The sequence below is a fragment of the Apaloderma vittatum genome, unplaced genomic scaffold (assembly GCF_000703405.1).
Source record: "Apaloderma vittatum isolate BGI_N311 unplaced genomic scaffold, ASM70340v1 scaffold4477, whole genome shotgun sequence".
Classification (NCBI taxonomy): Eukaryota; Metazoa; Chordata; class Aves; order Trogoniformes; family Trogonidae; genus Apaloderma; species Apaloderma vittatum.
The window spans coordinates 31037-51155 of NW_009727697.1; the positions used below are offsets into that span (position 1 = coordinate 31037).

The window sequence follows — 20119 nt, forward strand, 5'->3', positions numbered from 1 at the left end:
CAGCAGGAAAACATGGTCACAGAACATTTTGGGATGGGAGGGTCCTTTAAGAGTCATCTAGACCAACCACCTTGCAGTGAGCAGGGACACCTTCAGGTAGATCAGGTTGCTCTGAGCCCAGTCCAACCTGACCTTGAATGTCTCCAGGGATGAGGCTTCTACCACCTCTCCAGGCAACATGTTCCAGTGTTCCACCAACCTCACTGTAAAAAATGTTTTCCTTAGATCTAGTCTAAATCTACCAATCATTACCCCTTGTTCTATTGCAACAGGCTCGATTACACAATGTCCCCAATACACATCGTTACTTTTGAAATGCTTAAAAAAGAACACGTTCATCCCCCAAAAGGAGATTAATCACAATCTTAATGTACAGTTATTTATAATATTAGAAGTACATATACTCAAAGGTACACAGATGGGGCTATGTGGTTTTAATCTCAGCAGTATTTGTAGTGTTCACGCATTAATCCTTCCCCATGGCACTGCGTACATGAGACAGGGAATGACTGCACGTATCCTACACTGCAAGGCAAGTTGTCAGGACACGATGCAGCTCAAATGTCTCATATAACAACTGAAAGAAATTACATGTCTTTAACTATTAGTTTATAAATATTCCCACTATATGCAAAGCTCTGAGTAGCCCCTTCCACAAAGGGACAGGTACTCAGAGAACAGTACAAATAAAAGATTTTAGGACTAGTCTCCCCAAGCAGTACAACACTTCATGTCAGCACCGGCTTTTCATTTCAATTCAAAGTCTCACTAACAGGGAAATCTTCAATACCTTACCTCCAGAATTATCCCAACAATGTTTCTGAGCAGAATTTGCAGGGCCTTGACCACCCTGTTATCAAGGTCTGAAAAACTTAGTAAAAGCCAGAAGAAGTAAGAAATCAAAGAACATATGAAAGTATCAATTTGGCTATCAACAGGGAGCCTCATCAGATTAATTTACATGTTGATACACATTCTGAAAACCAGACAGGCTTGACTCAGTAGTTGGAATGACTCAGAACGCCTTTCTTAGCAGCAAAGAAAAATTACATTTCTTCTCTGCTGGACAACCCAGGAGCTTATCTAACAGCATTCTCCCTCAGAAAGATTATATACTCAAAGGATTTTATCCTCTAACCCCTATTGGCACCATCTCAAACTTTGGAAAGGTTCCTTCCAGAGGGTCTTTTCAGAAGAGGAATTAAGTACTTGGTGCAATTTTAAAATAATACACAAAAGTTTGCTGGATGGCAGAAAGTGAGGCAATGCAGTTAACAAGACACCACTGAAACCAGTTCAGTATGTTCTGAACTCACCTGGGCACTTTATAGTCATAGGGTATGGAACTACTCCTGACACAGGTACAGAGCAAACCTACTCCCTCTTCCCAAATTTTTTTCTTTTTGCCATCATTTCAGCAAGTGTACATCCACCATATAAATGCATATATTTATATAGTGTGTATTTAAAACAACAATAGAAAACCTAAAACTTAAGCAATAACTTAAAAGAATTGCAAACCTGTCTAACATTGCTCTCTTAGGTTGTAACAGACAAGCTTCTGATAACTATAGATTCACACTCGAGTTTTACTGACTGACAAAAAGAATTCTGTCAGCCTCAAACAACTTTTCAATTCTTTAACATACTTCTCAATTCTATACCCAAGTCCTGAAGTCCATGATTATGATCTACAAGCTTAGCTATGATGAGCAGGTCACAATACTTAGGAATTGTTTCCATGGTAGTAGGTCACTGCTAAGAACACACATTTTGATACTCTTCATGTAGTTCGTGTAGTTAGAATAAAATTAACTGGTACATAAGGTCTTTATTTCATCCTGCTGGTGCTATGACATGACATTATGACAATGTCAGACATTGTGTGTGAGAGAGCCGGTGTACTCACTTCACTTTGTGGGTCCTGAATTACTTTGTAAAGAGATGAAATCAAAGCAGTCTTGTCTTTCAAGTTTGCAGCATAGCTGGATATGGAAGCTTCTGGCAGTGTCTGGAATAAAAATATTATAACTACTTGAAAAAGCTATTTTTATCATTAAAATGTAACGGCTATTTCAACAACAATTTTCCATTACAAGTTATTATTTATCAGAGTTTACTATCAACTAAACCTCATTTCACAAAGAAATCTTACTATGGAAATCACTATGTCTTCAGGACAGCAAAATTGCTGGAAGCACTTTGCAGACAGGTTCATACAGAATGTAATGGCAGTGGATGAGAAACAGGTAAAAATGGAGTTTCACAGGTGCAATCCCAGGGAAATTTCACTATGAAGTTTCAGTACTGCGAAGCTTTGCAGATCCACACTTGAAGGAGTCTTCCCAAGACTGTACTCAGATAGCGAACATTAGTAAAGCATATAGTATTACTCTGAAAGAACACAAAATCCAGTTGACGTGAAGAACTCCTTTCTAACACTAAAGAGATTTTCTGCCAGTACTTACGAAGGTAAAAATCTAATCTTTTTAACAACCCTTTGCAAACTGTACATTTAAACTTACTATTCATAGCTCTTACAGTACTTCTTATCTGCTGTCCTTCAGAGGAGATCATACGTCATTATACTGCTGGGAAAACACATTCTCAGTACATCTCAGGAGACCCAGAGCAAATCCTATAGTCAAGCCTTGTCCGTCCTCAAGCCAGTAAGACTACTCATCTGTGATATACACTTCCACTACTCTGTATCAGGAAGCATGTGATCCCAAAGAGGACAAGGAAAAAAATCCTTTCAAGCAAACATTTGCATATATCACATTATATCAGCAAAATTCAAGGTTACTACTTTTTTTCATTTTCTACAGCAATCAAGCACCCTTGCACGCTGCTCCAGCAGTGATTCAAACCCTACTGGCTAAATATCTGAGAGTTTATTACCTTGAATTCTGATAACCACTCCTCCACGACTCCAGTATCCACAGCTAACATCTTCCAACATCCGCTCCAAAACCTTCAGCCTGAAAGAACAGGCAAACACAGTCTGTGAAAGGCATGTAGTCACTGCATTAAACAGATGACAAAAATTAAGCCCCTGTGAGTATTTAAAGAATCTTATCATGCTTTTACTTGTTAACATTTCACACACTGACATTACTTTGAACTTTTATTCTACCTCACTGACGCAAGCTGCTGGAAACACTAAGCACGGGAGTCTTCACATACAGCAGTTTAATAAATTCCAAATATGTATCGCGTGGGAAGCTCAATAAGTCAAAGATTTGCAGAAATGGCATTTTGAAAACAGAAAACATTACCTTCTCAATTTGAATTTATTCTGCAGCTTACAGAACCTCAAGGCCTCACTGAAGAGAAATGATCGTTTAGGTTTTTCCCAGTCAACTGCTAGTCCTAACTTGGAAAAGGTCACTGAAATAAAGACTGACGGAAAACATTTCAATCCTCCCCCACCGTGGCAACTGCAAGACCAGCAGCCTGTTGCCTCAGCAGGCAGCCCGAGAGGGACTCCCCTCTCCAAGAGCCTCCACAATCTCAGACAGAGCAAGCTCATCAGTACCAACCAATACTTGAACAGAAGGTATGCAGAGTGGCTTCTGAAACTAATTTCTGATTTATTTTTTGTGGAACCACTTAACAACTGTCCTTTGGAATGGCTCATTCTGAAACAAAAAGCAATGCATCGCTAAAATACAAAACTATTAAAAGACGGTATGTTGTGGGGGATATCCCAGGCACAGGTAAGCTATTAAAAAAATACACATCAGCTTACCCAAATTGTGAATGCATCACTAAAATACAAAACTATTAAAAGACAGTATGCTGTGGGGGATACCCTAGGCACAGGTAAGCTGTTAAAAAATACACATCAGCTTACCCAAATTGTGACCATGGATTTCAAACGACAAAATTAAATACTCATCTGAGGAAAACAACAACAACAAAAAAATCAACATTTACTAGGTTAAACATTTAGTCATGTAAGACAGCCCATCAAATTTTACTACATCAGTTTAAAATTAGTTATAAAGTACTGATACCCAAAGTATGTGTTTGCTGATGAATGACAAGCCAGGAAAAGATAGAAAGGGAAGAACTGCCTTGTATAAAACAAATACAAGTATTTTGTTCTGAAATCTAGACTATTGTGGAATATATCCAGCAAATTTTAAAGAAGCCTAAAGGGAGAAGAACCAGAAATGAGAGAAAAATATAATTAAGTAAGGCTTTACTGAAAGAGAAAGCAAGCAAAACCTTTCAATGCATAGGACATAGTTTTGAGGAAATGACTGCTCAGACACGCACAGCAAAAGGAATAAAATTGAAAAGGCTGTCCAGCAACTTCTCAAATCATTTTAACACACAATAGCGTAAGCAGATACTTCCCCCTCCCCTCACTAGTGTCACCACTAAATAAATGACCTGGTCAGGTGAATCCATGGGGAACCAGGTTGGGCAATCTCCTCTCACAGTCCCAGAAGGATACGCAAATCTGCACAAAGCACACAAGAACAGTGCTTGCTGAGCGTGAAAGGGGGACAGGGAAGGGCTAAGGAATTCTAAGCTGTACAGGCCTAGATTTAATTTCTGGAGCAAACAGCAGCAGTTGCTGTAAACACCCAGGAGGGATAATGCAGCAGCAGCTCAACTAAAAGGCTTCTCCTGGCAGGCAGAGGGTTGGGGCAGCTCCACGAGAAGGACACCAGCAGCAGCAGGGGAGGCAGGGGACAACCCACAACCAAGAGAGGATGCGGCAGGCCAGGCTGGCAAGCAAAGGGTACAGAGTTGTGCAGGCACGAGAGACCTCATTAACAAAAGCCCAGAGCTAACTAGGGCCCCATCTCAAACGTAAGCACGTGCACAGAGCACTGCCTGCAGGACAGCGCGAGAGGGGAAGCTCAGATACCCTTCCTAGCAAATCTGCGCGACTGGGCGCCTCCACAAAGTGCCTGCACAGCGACCCAACAGCGAGGCTGACCGGTCTGCACGCAGCTGCAGGGCCGTGATCTCAGTGGGATCACTGAGACATGGTAGCATGGCTCACACAACCACACCTGGGCATGGTCAGTCTGGGACGGTGAAGGAGGAAAACTGCTCTTCCTCTGGGAAAGCAGCAGGGATGTACGGAGCTCTACCCTGCAGTGGATGACGGAACAGCTCAAAGCTTACAGGTCACGGATGAGAGGGCAGACCTACATGGGTGACACTTTGGCAGGTGCCTGCTACTCATCACCTGGTCAAGATAAAATACATGAGACCTTGTTCAAACAACTGAAGAAGCCAGGCATTCTGGTCCTCACAAGGAACAGGAGCTGCCCTGCTATCTCCTGGAAGGGCAACACAACAGGGAACAAGAAACCCAGCAGGTTTTTGGAGCACACCAATTACAACTCCCTGAAAGAGGCTGCTTGGCACAGTACTCTGCTGAACGTCACAATTACAAACACAGGAAAACCGGGTAGTGACGTGAAGGTCAGGGCAGCCATAGCTTCAGTGATCCCAGCACAGCAGACCACAGGATTCCAAGAAGAAGGATCAAAGCAAAAGGAGGATGAAGAATGGGACACGGGCTTTTGCAAAAATATCATCAGCAATGGGAAGACCAAATGGGGCAGAGGACTTGCTGGCAGGAGATAAGGAAAAGGTCGAGGTACTAACTGCTGCCATGAGCATCAAGGGCAGCCCACAGGAGACCCAGACCTCTGCCCGCAGACAATTTCCAGACTCAGAGGGCTGTGACCAGTGGCACAAAGCCCAGCTGCAGACTCGGCCTTACTGGTGCATGCCAGTACCCAGGCCAGGACAGCTTAACATCTGCATTAATGACAAAACCAGGCACAGAGCCTGGCACCCCACAGGGCCCTACTCATGGGGACATCAACAGGCAGGAGACCTGAGCCCACACATCAACCTCAAGAAGCTTCAAGGGCAACGCCACGTCCTGCTCCTGGGGACAAACCCCCCCAGGCACCAGCACACCCAGGGGCCAAGCAGCTGGAAAGCAGCTGTGCACAAAAAGCCCCGGGGTCATGAACCAGGGGAAGGTGAGCCGGCCACACGCTCTCTTGCTGAAAGAGAACCAAGAGCCCTCAGGCCACCGGCAGGTCAAGGGAGGTGAGCCTTGCCTGTGCTCGGCCCTGGCGAGACACATCTGGAGCACTGGGCACCCCAGTACAACAGACATATGGACACACTGGACAGTTTGGCAAAGAGCCACAAAGCTGATGGGCGAACTGGAGCACCGCTTGCGTATGTTGTGGCTGAGAGAGCTGGGACTGTTAAATGTGGACAAAAGAAGGCTCGTGGAGATTTTATGAATATAGATAATTACCAAAGGGGAGAGAGTAAAGAAGGCAGAGTCAGGCTCTTCTCATTGGTGTCTCATGACAATACAAGAGGCAATGGGATAAATTGAAATACACTTTAAAAATGTCTCAATGTAATCTCATTTAATGGTCACTGAACACTGCAACAAGTCGCCCACAGTGGCTGAGGAATCTCCATCCTTGTAGATATTAAAAACCCAGTTGAACCAGTTCCTCAGTAACCTGTTCCAATTTTCACTATTTTGAGCAGTGATGGTTGGACTTAATGACCTCCAGAAGTCCATTCGGACCCCATCCATTCTGTCATCCTGTATCAACAAAGAAACAGGAAGGACTGTCATGAAGGAAATTCATCTAGCTAAACACCAACTCTTTCCGATCACCACTGATGGTCTCTAAAAGTATAATGATGACCACACTGACTAGTGGCCACCGAATAGTACCGGTTTTATGTCAAACCACACTGTGAAGTGAGGCTTTTAAGGATAATCCTGTGTGCTCACAAACACAAAAGCTACTTCTACTACAATTACTGAAGCGGCGACCTCATCAGTTCCTAGAGAATCTCACAATCTACGGGCCCCACTTCCGTTCCGGTGAAGGCAGACAGAGGGTTTGTAACATCTCCTGCTGCAGCGAAGTTGACAATAGGAATCACTCCCTACTGAGCCGTATTAATAGCTCAAATGCCTGTGCTAATATTGACTGTTCAAAGGAAGAAACCCACAATTTAAAACTGTCCAGAGGAGTCCTGGATGCTCCAGTCCATAGTTGACACCGCACAGATAAAAAGGATGCATTCTTTAATCTATCTCTACTGATCTGTGAAGCATTATTTTCGGATTAAAAGCTCCCAGAGAACACAGGATTCATCTCACTAGTAAAAACAACTTCAAACAACAGCATCCTTGTCTGGCATTATCCATTGGACTGAGGACAATAATTCAAGCTTTTATTACTGTGTATTTGAAGGCAAAAGCATGAACTTCTGAAATTAAATCTATAAAAAGCTGAGCTAAAGGAAGCAAGACAAAGTTTTTGCTGATCAGGTCTTTGATTTTTAAAGTAGCAGAGGCATTCCATGGAGAGTTAAGGCAGTTGAGACGTGCAGAAAATAGACTGTCCTTGCTTTACCTTCATGTATTAAAAAAAACCAAATGCATATATAATTTCAAATACACTGTTTAACTGTATATTGCATTCACGGTAATATATATGAGTGTCACAAATAAGAAATCTAATTTTATAATTATTTTCCTTGAAGGCAAAGAGGAAGATTATCCATCAGACTGATCTCTCCCTAGAAAGAAAAAAAGCCTCAATTCCACACATCAGGTGTGTGAGATCTATTAGGACAGGCAGACAATCTACTACTTAGCTGAGGGTTGCCACATTTTGTGCTAGTTAAAAAATACATCAAGTTGGACTGCAACAATATATGGACAGAATCAGCAAACGCAAGGCTGTTCTAAAGGAAGGATTAAAAAACTCCATTTAACAATACAATATCTTCTGAAGCCCACAGAAAGGCAACCAAAAGTAACTTTAAAATGGAATTTTTAACACAAGTAGGCCAAAGTAAGGTCTAATTTATAGCATCTGTTAAGCTTTTACATGGAAAAAAAAAACCTAAAGGATTAAAGAAACATGCCTTAATTACAGCTCTGCTTGAGTGGATTCAACTGCAAGACATAGGCCACTAAGTATTACATGCCCCTGCCACTATGGAATTAAAGCAACATAAAGTGGATAAAGTAAATACATGTTACTTAAAAAAAAAGAAGCTATTAAATTATTTTGAGAATGTACTTTATCAATACCAAAACTGTAATGAAAACTCAAATCAGTACAGCAAGCACTACACAGCATTTCCCCCAAAAGTCTTGTTTTAAGGTACATCAGAATGTAATTCCCTTTGAATAGATTTTTTTCCTTGGCCTTCTCCTCTTAGGTCCCTGCAAAGAGTTCAGGTGAGTGGAGCTTGAGAATTTCTTTAAACCAAACTGCTTTTGTCCCTACAAATCAAACAACACTTTGACTAAAACTGACCAGCAGCTTTCAATGTCCCCATGTTTCTCATTCCAGGAGGTTAAGAGGCAGATTCATTTGGCTGTCCTGATGGAAAAACAGTTGCAGGAAAGAGAAAGAAATCTCCAAGACTCAAACGATACCACAAAATTATTTCTGATCTCAGCAACTGTCAGGTTGTCACATCTCTGTTGAACTTCTATTAGACACATACATATTCTTAACTTATATCACACACAAAATAAAGCAACTTTAGACAACACTCTGTCATTGCAGAGCTGTCACATGATAAAAGCATGCACAGCTACTGCAGCCCAGTTACCACGTGGCAAATTTATCTGTGTGTTTGTCCTGCGAGTTGAAAGTACTTTGAAGTATTTCCCACAAGCCACTAAATTTGGATTAGCAGTAAGAAATAGGATTTATCCTAAACAATAATTAACAAGCTAGCTTTCCTAGTGAAACATCTATTTAAAGTAAGCCTACAAGAAGCCATAGAGTCCTTACTAATCTCTAACACTGGAACTCTATGACATGCAACTTGAGCTCTAACATCAACAAGAAGAGAATAAGTCTCCCTACATTCCACTCAAAGTCTGCAATCCATTTTGGGATAGCTCGAGGTAAGACTGTTCTCTGGATCTGTTTCCAAGTAATAAGCAGCCTCTGAGAGCTGTAAATTGATCTTGCTCTATTCTAATACTATAATAAAACTCTCCTTACATAGAAGATACCAATTTTTGTTTCCTTTCAAGATGAGTAGTACAATGGGAATACGGTATCAGGCAAGTTTATCTGACAAAAGGGAGTCTTGTTTGGAAGAGAAAGTCTCTACAAAGAGCATTCCTTTTTTCCATTACAGCACAAAACCAACAAGAAGTTACCGAACTTACTGTTTCTAATAGGTGAGAGAGTGACTATGCCCTAAGCTGGTGGTAAGCAAGCCAAGATGAATTAAAATGTATTCTCTGGCAAGCTTACTAATGGATCCATCTGCTTAAATGGCTTCAGTTACCTGTCACTCGTCTTTTTAAATACAATATCAAATCATAGTCTTGAATGAAGTCACAGACACACACAGATTGTTCTTTAAAAACAAATTCTCGCAATAGGTGGCTTTCCTACTCTTTAAAGCCACACAGCCTTTGTAGAATTCATCCAAGGAATGCATGCGTGTAACAAAATCTGGATTAAGTACAAGGAGGTTGGACTTGGATGAAGAACGAACTCTTGAGTTCTGCAGAACTGACCTTCTGGAACCACAGTATTATGCATTTGCAAGTGGAAGTCACACAGCTGGAAAAAACAAAACCAGGAGCCAAAAACTGTTCAAGTCCCATCCTATGGGAATTGCTGGAAGAGAAGGAAAAGCATACGCTATGTCCTTACCTAATCTGAAAAGTATCTGCTTGGAAGTTTGTACTGTTTGCTAGGAAATGTAATTTGTTTTTCAGCCTAAGGGAAGAATGGAACAGAAAGTTAAGATTTTTATGAGCCACAAAATTTGCCAACTCATATCAGAAGAGGAACGAAGGAAACTTGTGAACACTCTGTTAGGATGTACCAGACTCACACGAGTTCAAGTCCTTGGTACACGTTGATCTTGTATTCTATACTAGTTTGTAGAGAAGGGCCAATCAGGACTCAACTTTTCTAACCCTTTGAACTGGTACAAGTAGTATTAAAAGTTGCACATCCTACATCTAGTTCACTTAAGGACTAGAATGTATACTTAAAATTCACATTGTTGAGCTCTTTTCTCTCCTAATTCATTTCTGAGACAAAGACACAATTCTTGCTAAGTGCCAGAACAGAAAACAGCACTCAGGCAAGTATATTCTTTAATAAATTGCTGAATAACATAATGTATTTTCCTGATCTTAGGGCATAACTCATTCCAGTTTTAAAGTGATCTGTTCATTTAGTATGCAATTTTGAAAATGGTCAAGCTCTCCTGTTCAAACAGATACTTCTAGGTGCAGTAATAAGTAGCAAATCATTCAAAGTCTCTTGAGAAAATAAACTGATGTTACTATGGACTCCAAAAACCATGCTGGCAAGCTGCAGAAACCACATAGGCCAGGTCCGACTTCTTGACATTATTCAGACTTGCACAAAGAAACAAAAACCCCATTGTGCCAAGCCTGAAACAGTCACATGCTCCATTCAAATACCCACTGCAAGCAGTGCTCAAAAACTCGGTATCAAATATTCTCTGATAATTGCTATCGTCAGCGTCAAATCAGGTAGTGTCAACGAGACAGCTACAGTATCACCAACTTAGGCTCAAGCAAATTCCAAAGCAAGGAGAGATGGCTGTTCAGTGTCTTCTAACAGAAGAACTAATAAGCATTAGGTGAAACTGTAGGTGAAAGGCTCAAAACAAACAGCAGGAGTTACAAAAAACAACCTGAACAAAGTATGCATTGAGTCCAAAGTCTAAGTAGATGAACTTTATATAAATGTACAGAAAAAAGACGCCCGGACACATTCAGGGAAGAATCCATCCACAGCCACTAAATATAAAAGCACCTCTGCATGCTCAGAAGGGTGAAGTCAGAAGCTGCTGCCCCCAAACACTTCCAGTTTCCCCTGTCAGTTCCTTTCTAGGCCTCTATGAACAACCACTGTTAGACCCCGAGGTTTCAGAAATCCTGGTCCGATTCGGTACGGTCATTACTGCAGTCACCTTCACAACATGGTAGTGAACCTAAGCAAAGATAACCATTCTGAATGTGTTTGCTCCAGCGGTTTGTAAGGGTTACCAAACCTCAGGAACTGAAACTGCAGTCAATCTGAATTTCATATTCCCAAGGGTATTTTTCAGTTTTGCTGCCTTCCCACTCCTTGTCCCAGTCAGTGCTAGAAACAACCACCTTATTTGCAGCTTCCACTTTAGATCTCAGTGTGGAACATCAGCCACGAAGAGTCAGGGGTCAACGGACTTTTCCATTCTACAGATTTAAATAAGCTTTCCTGATCTTGCGCACACATGCTTCTTGAACAGTTTGCATTTGGGGTATGACAGTGATAGATATTTGCCCATCAAATGGAAGTGCTCCTGAATGATATGAATTACAAATCTTTAAAATCAGAGACTAATAATATTCAGCCACAGATGACAGATCTCAACTTTGATGACAGCAAAAAAGGAAAAAAAATTATTCTAAAAGAAAATGTACATTAACTAGACTGTATAGAAACTATAAATAACTGTCTTAAATGCAGTTGTTCTTGTGCACAGGATCCAGCACCAAAGAATGCAGCCCAGAAACCTACACACAAATACCTGGCATATCAAACCACAACTTGGCCTTCTCCAACGTTTCAATTCTGGCAACGGCGGAGGGGGGGAACCACCCCTCCCACAAAAACTGAAAAACACAAACCCAAACAACGTCATAACACCATTTACAATGCTGGAGAACAGTCATATGGGCACACATGACCCAAAAAATTCATGTTGAAAGCTTTCTAGAGTCTTGAGCTGAAGGCTAGATCCCTGTAAGCACAGGCTTTTGAAGGTTTTAATCCTGATCTTTGACTCCTGGCAGTTATATTTGCTCAACATCAGATTAGCAAACAACAATTACAAATCACCTTTGTGTGTAACTAACCTTGTAGTTGCGCTTCACCAGCAATAAGGTAACTCTTTCAAGACAACCAAATGACTCATGCCAGCTGAACATTGCACCAAGACAGAGATAGGAGATTACACATTGATATATTCACTTGGATTTATACAAGCCATAGCAAGTTGGATTTATATTGTTAAAGCAGTACAAAAGCAGCCCTAGCAGTACAGTGCCAAACTGAAGTAAGATGAAGTAACTTCCACAGCTTCAATTTTACTCTTTTTTAATCCTGCTTTACTATTTCTTCCTTGCTGCCTTCTAGACAAAAGCACACTGAATGTACAACTGCTCTACTGGTAACCGTGGAGTCGGTCAAAGCTGTCCACCTGTAAATCAACTTACTCCACTTATATCCCATTCTCCAGCTTGCAGAAGTCCTACTTCTCAAGCCATTTAATTTGCAGTACATCTTCATTTGTTAGCTTTTCTGTAATCTGTAATATCCTAATAGTTACATTTACTACAGAAAAATAAGAGCTATTAATTTCAGAAGTTTTTCTCAGCAGTTAAAATACACTTGCTTCCTCTTTTGTTCTACTCCGCACAAACACTATCGTTTATATCTTATTAAATTGTCAAGAAAGAACAGATAAATAGCCTAGTCTTATATAAAAGAAAACATAAGTAATTGAAAAATATAAAAGAAAATATATATAATTGAAAAATCTTGTTTTAAAGCATGTTCTTAGTTTGGATTAATATAGTTCACAATTTAACATGTAGAAAGAAAAATCAAGTAATAACTGTATGCATGATAAGAAAATACAATTTAAAGCAACATTAAAGTGAGTACAACCACAAGTTTAATGAAACATAACTGAAACAATAAATAAACAATAAAAAGAAATGCGTAAAAGGGAGCGGTGTCCTAATACTGAAAAAAAAAAAAAAAAACTGGAAAACTTGAGTGGAATAACCGTAGCCACAAAATTCCATAGTATTAAAACAGAGGTATCTTCTTCATGCTCCGGTAAGAACAAACTAGACAGCTTTAGCAATTTTGTCTGGGTTTGATGCATCAGCACCCCTGTAACTTTGTCAAGAGCACCCAGGGGCAGGCAAAACGGCAGAAGATGACCGAGTGTTCTTGCCGCTTCTGTGAGGGAGAGCGGTGCTGCGGGAGCTCTCCACTTACAAGAAACATTCTCTACAAAACCTCAGAGTAAACTTACTGGTTTCATGTGCCCCAGCATCCCTAAGTCCAAAGCATGCTACATCCCTACGAAGTCAGGAAGTTTCCCTGAAATCCAACGACAAATTAAACCTAGTGAAACAGCATCAACTACACTGAGAGAATAGATTATGTTGCAGATCTCATTTCAGTGTTGCATACAAGTCTTGAACACCAACCCATGGTCTTTTCAATCGCACAGAGCATTATTTTGGTAGCAGTGCTGTTCCTTGCCTCCTCAAACTTCAATGCTACTACAGTAAACCTTTACTAGCAGTTATTCATTCAATCTAGCTTGTTTATGAACTTTGCTGCTCACCAATTTTTAAAACGAGTTTTCCTTTCCAAGTTTTTCCAAAACTTTCAGCCATGTATCAGAAAGGAAGGCGTCGAGTAATTCAACTATTGGAAAAACTCTCAGTGTGAACCATGCATGAGCAGATGCTGCATAATAGCTTGAGTATGACCTAAAAATCACATAGAGGATTGAGCAGAGGCTGTACTTCATCTCTGAGCATTAAGGACAGGATTCCAACACTGTGTAGATTCAGCTAGAGAGAACGGAGAAGTATACTTCGGTAGCGACATCAGAAGGAAAAAGACTCAGCTCAAAATATAGGGAGAGGAGTTTGAGCAGGCTCTTTACATTCCGTTTTTAATACTGCTCACTTCCCACTTTTTAGTAACAACATTAAGACCACAACACTCTTGGTCAAAACTTCCCAACTCCACTGACAGAGAGTGAGATTTTGGGAGATTCTACCTACTTCCAGCCCCATTCCAGGCATCTGCACCTCATTTAATTCGAAAGGCAGAGATGCCCACCTGCAAGCCAGAAACTGACTTTAGGAGATACTACACAAGTTCCATTAGGAAGAAATTTTGTAGCAGCTCTTGGGACTTAATTTCATCTGAATCCTCCTTCTGTCTCCCGAAAATGGGGGGAGCTCCACAACCTAAGAATTAGTTTGCAAAAGTTACAGGTGCTTCAGAAGTGACTTGGTTTAATTTGCCAAAACTTAGTTAAGTTACAAGTTCTAAAAAATTTCAAAATAACATTGCTAGTGCAAAATCATTTTAAAGAGAACTCCATCTACTTTGAAATCACACCCTCCTTCGCCCGAGTCGCACATGTGCAGTTAAAACTTCCCTCTACAACCTGGACTTGTACCCTGCAAGTGTTCCTAAGTTTTCACGTACCCAAACCCATGAACTTTGCTTTTAAAGCATTTCCACTTGTAGCTGAGGAAGTCCAAGACATCTTATTGGAAACAAGCTTGAAACTACGCTTTTGGCATAGATCCTGGGACAGGTCAATTTGGATGTCCCAGAAACAGGCTTTAAAGAACTTAATACACTGCACAAATAACCATTACAGTGTGCTTACCCAGGGTAGATCGACAATGTCGCATAGCAGCAACATCACACATGACCAAATACTCCTCAGGGGAAGGGTTTCATTTTACTTTTACTCCAGAGCATTTATTTTAAATGAGTGCTGTGATACATCCCATCAACCTCATGAGAAGAAAGCAAGGACTTTGCTATTAGGAATATGTCACAGACTTTATAGCAAAAAGATGTTTATGGTGGTCTATTGATATGTGTTTTAGTAGGTCATCTTGACTAAAAAAAAAAAAAAAAAAAGTGCATTTTCCAGAGAAAGAGTACTGAATATAATCTTAGGATTTAGTTTGCTTTGAGTGGTTGATGATTGCTCCCTGTTAAGTTACGAAATTTAAATGATACATCAACACATGCACATAATGTCACGTTAAATTGTAGCTTCAGGAAAAATATGCTTCATCTCTCCCCAGCGGTCTTGTCATTCTTCCTCATACCGTCCCTTCCTGCCACCCAACAGTCCCCCCATAAAATCCTACCATATTCACAGGACTGGACACAATAATTTGAAAAACACTTCAGAGCACCTAAGAACTTTGTGTCTTTTACATACTTCACAAGCAGCAGAAACACATGGACTTCTTAAATAGGAATTTTTTAAAAGTAACAGCAGGACCCACATCTGTCTCATTCAGAAAAGATACACTGAACATATGAAATGCTCTATTGCCACATATTATTTCAGTTCTGTAGTACAAAGTATGTGCAACTTGAAGAGTCAGACAATTTACTACCCTGTATGTCTTGCTCTGTATCATAATTTAAAAAAAAAAAAAAAGACAAAACCCCCTAAAAACTAAATTGCAAAAGTGTAATAGTAGTAAAGCAAAAAAGAAAGTATTAAGTGTCTGACACTGTAGAGCATATTAATTTAGGTTGAATTCTTATTAGATGAAAATGCTCTTCATGTAAAAAGTTCCCACTTCACAAAGGCATCTAAAGCTCAGAATGTTAATTATTCCAAGAAAGAACTATAAATCGAGTGAAACTCAAATTACACAGGTTCTAGAGGGACTTTTACTTGAGCAGCTCAGGTACAGATTTCCAAGGTAAATGGTATCACCAGGTAATCTTCCATTGTTCCAAAGCCATAGCAACAGAAAGTTTCTAATGAATTTATATTGGTATCACTCAGGTAGCAGAAACAGTTTAAGATTAAAAATCACAGAGCATGCATTCACTTTCTTTTCCTGTTCCTTTTATTTGCATTCTCATTAAATCTCAAGGCATCTTCTGCTCAAGACAGACTTGATTTCTAAAGGCACTCTTTTAAGACCTACTTATGTAATATCTCCAGAATAAGTGAGTGGTAATTCAATATGGAGCACAGGCTTCATGATTTAGAGGCTGACAAATATTTCTACAACAGATTAGTCAAAACCTTTTTCCAAAATAATCTGCAGTCTATGAACATGGAACTTGATTTAGCATATTTTGTTTACAAGTGACAACTAAAAAGTCACTTGAATGGCAGATGTAATTATGACAATACAGAAATTGGCCACTGATTCCACATGTTTTTGGGACACCGGACTCAAATGAACCCGCGCTGAACGGCATCAGTATAGTCTAACAATCCTAGAAAGCAACACATGTTTGTAAAAACTGTCACACCTCCAGGACATCAGAGTTCAATGAACCAAGGGCAGAGTGATCTATATCAGACCAGAGGAAATAACAAATATAATGCCAGCAAACGGCCACTTTTCAAACACTATGACATTCAGGCAGTGGGGGTTAATACTTGCACAACACAAAAGGATCACGCCTCTATAATTTAAAATCAGTAGGCACATTTAAGGAACTTCTTGAAGGGTAAATATAACATGATTTGGTTCCTGTTTCATCACTCAGTTAACACCCTATTCACGCTTTTGTCAGTTCCTCTGTTTCCTGTACAAGTAGGGGCCTTTTTTTAGGTGTTCCTTCTTCCCTTACTGTCAAGTATACCCATATCCTGCTGCTGATTCTGATTTTATACAGGACTTCATTTCACCACACCAAAAAGCAGTTCTAAACAGCTGAGTTAGTCTTTGTCACTGATTCGCTGGATTGCTGCAACTCTGTGTACACGGGTGAACTGTCATCCACTTCTCTGCCAGAACAGGACAAAACATCTGGGAAATGGGGAAAAAAATCAACGATTTTCACTATTTCCTTAAAGAATGAACAAATGTATGTATTATGTATGCAAAGGAACTGCAGTTTTTAGACCTTTCCTGATTATGTTAAATTTTAGGTGGAAAATTCTTATCTGTTTTACCTGTACAGCTCCAGCTTGCCACAAGTTTGGGATAAAATATCATTGCACAAATGACCACTACATTCTAGTAAGAACCCCTGGTAACCAGTGCAAATGCATATGCTTCAGACACTCTTAAATTTTAGTGTATAAGACATATGCCAAGTAAATTTACTAAGGCAGCATAAAAAAAAGAAATTAAAAGTAGCAGAGATTGCTAATTACTCAGTCAATCTCTAACATGATGCAAAAGTGTTCTGCCATAATTGCACACATAACTGAAATTTCAACAAAACTTCAACCAATTCTAGCTGAAAAAAACAGAATTCTGATACCTTGAGTAGTATCATTAAGTACTCTGTAAAACAGACGTTCCCTTTGTTGTGTTTTACTAAGTATTACGACAAATTTCATTGTCTCAAATATAATGTCTCAGCCAAACACCACTGTGGTGTAAATACCCATCATTTACAGTACGAACACAAAATGCTGCTGAAAAAACAGGGAGGTGAGGAGAAGAAACTTGAATTTTTCCTCAGCTTTACAATTAAATGTAAATCACGTTCTCTCCAGACAAACAGGAATTAGTAAATACTATACGAGCACTGGCAAAGTCAGAATGCATGTGTAAGTGGATGTGGAGAATTGCTGTCAAAAGTCTCTCACCTGTTCCTATGGCTGCCGCACTAAGAGTTTAGTCCAAAGAAGGAAAAGAAAAAATGCAGAAGCCTATTAATCTTTCTAGATCTGACATACAGAGTCAATACAAGTAGGAGCATGAGAGCTGTGAGTGGAAGGACTACAGCCTGTGGAGCCTGAAAGCTGTCAGTGAGTCAAAGCAGTAGCACGTCTGCAGCACACGACATGAAGCAGGCAGGTATTTTGGCACAACCCAAAGGCCAGTAAGAAAGGTATTATTTTAACTGAGTAGACAGTAATTGGTTCAGCCAGACGTGCTACTAACCCCAAACCGTAGCAGAATACTCAGAATTTCACTGGCAAAGTCCACTGTAAAGTTACTGTATGGAACACAAAAATTGTTGCTTTAGCACTGAGTTCCAAAAGCTAAGGAATTCCTGAATATTGGTCCTTCCTACGCTCTCAAAAACACTTCCCTTCATCAGTGTAACACAAAATATATGACATTGCAGTTTGATTTTGCAATCTACTTAAACTCTTGAAGAGCAACACAATTTCCTTCAGCCAGCCAGCACTGAAGCTCCTATAGCTTCCTTCCTCAGAGAGCGATGTTACTGTAGTGTATCAAACGTTTACATGATAGGCTGTTTACAAAAAAAAACCACAGCATCCTAATTTTCAGAGATGGTGGCTGGTATTAAAAAAATCTGTTAAATGTAGTTTCTTAATGTTTATTAAGTCACCTTAATGCTTTTCTACATATTCCAGCAGTTTTTAATATAGCAAATACTGTAGTATTAAAATAATTAAAAATAAAAAACAATTGTCTTTCCATATGAGAAAGGGATTCAAGCACTTGAAAACAAATCACAATGATATAGTAGAGCTTCAACCATTAACCAGACACTCATGAAGACCTTATACTACCCAGCTTCTGTACAATACTTAGACTCCTAGACAGCTTTATTACTGAGTATTAGATTTAACTCTCTATCACGTATTTAAAGTGTAACGGGCTTCTTCTCCCCTTTTTAAAAAAAGAATTGCAATAAAATACTGAACCATGGTGTTCAGTATTAACAAAAATATTAAAGTTGTATTCATCCGGTTGAAGTTAATACTTTGCTGAAGCATAAATACTTATCCAGTGCAAACAGCAGGAAACCTTAGGAGACAGTATGGCTTTAAGCACTCAAGTGAGTTAATTAGTATCCAGTGCAGCTTCAGAACATGCCATACTATTTTTAATTTAAGGTTAGCTTCCAAATAGACAACAGTAACAAAATGTTAAGGATATCTCTCACCTAAGAGAGCTGTTTTTAATAGCTATCAAACGTGCCCACATTACACAGTTTCTGTTGCTAAGTTTAGAATGACAGCTCTTACACCAATCAGGATGCAATACAAACACTTGGCAACTTCTCCTGAGCAGTAAGAGTGATTTACCACTCAGCTGGTACTGCCTTACCTAAAGCTTGTTATGCTTTGATCGTTACAGAGCGTTTACTATCGCCAGAGGTTTAAGACAGAAGAACGCAAACACCCATCTGTTTTGGACAGATAACCCATTTCTAGTCTTCCTCTCAACTATCAGATGATTCTCCAGCAATGCTGGTAGTTTAAAATAAACCAATAAATGTTTTCATGCATGCCCTCACTTCTCAGGGCATTCTCCATAAGGAGGAGTGATGATTATTAAGTACCTGTCCAAAATCCACATGCTTTATCGATTCCAGTTCTAATAAATAACACTCCTAGTAACAACTGTTTATTGAACTCACCTACATTCAATTTGCACTTCGGTTAGAAGTTACAACAAAGCCTTACAAACACAGCCCATAACTCATCATACAACAAACATCCACCAACATCCTCTGACTTCTGGCTCTGCAATGACCAGAAAGGGGACGCACTTGGGCTGCAAGTTATGCTTTTTCATTCACGGCCTTTCCAGTTGTTATCAAAACACGTAAGTTCACGCGGGGATGCGTCTATAAAGAAATCGCCGTAAATAACAGTCGCCCTCTCAGACTAAGCTGACATTCTATTTTTATTCTGCTGCTCCTGAACATGGTCCTAATTAGGACAAAGGCTTCACGACAGTTTCAGCAGAAGTACAAGAAAACACTTCATATCCCACATTATTTTAGATGTGCTGTCAATTGAAAAAACTATTATATTTGTTGGATCTTTCAGGGGTTGAGGTTTTTTAATATAATTCGGGAGTATCTGCGTTTTCATGCTAACAAAGCTCTAGCACAACTTCTGACAGAAGTCTCATTATTTACAACGAGAACAAATGTACAATCATTTCACCCCTTTGCCTCACAGAAAACTTTTTAAATGTCTCCACTGTATAGGGAAGATTCTGGTCAATGCAGGAACTAATAAAACATTTTTATGTCACTTCACGCTTGAGCAGACTAGGAGCTTTAAACACAGCCTCTGCAGCAATATGCAGTTGCTACACATTCAAAACATTTTTATACTTTAAGGCTCCTTGTATTCAACAACACTGATCTGACACAGATTTCAGTCCTTATCCTGACACCACTTTATTATTGCCTTCCAAGATTATCTCAAGAAGCATTTCAAACAATCCAATTTAAGTTTGTAATTAACTGATTCTAATAAAATATCCTGTAATTCCAACACATTCTCCACTCCCAAATGGGCATTTAATACACCACCATTT

The 20119-nt window shown here is 39.7% G+C and overlaps 1 protein-coding gene across 1 annotated transcript in view; it reads right to left on the reverse strand.

Annotated features, from left to right (window-relative positions):
• FAM126A (family with sequence similarity 126, member A) overlaps positions 1 to 2975 on the reverse strand; it is a 26020-nt gene extending 23045 nt beyond the window's left edge. The window contains exons 1-2 of the mRNA XM_009873754.1: positions 2902 to 2975; positions 1910 to 2011 (exon numbers count right to left, since the gene is read on the reverse strand). Coding sequence (XP_009872056.1) covers positions 1910 to 2011; positions 2902 to 2952 — 153 coding nt within the window. The 5' untranslated portion in view covers positions 2953 to 2975. The remainder of the gene's footprint in view (positions 1 to 1909; positions 2012 to 2901) is intronic.
• Between the last annotated feature and the right edge of the window lie 17144 nt (positions 2976 to 20119).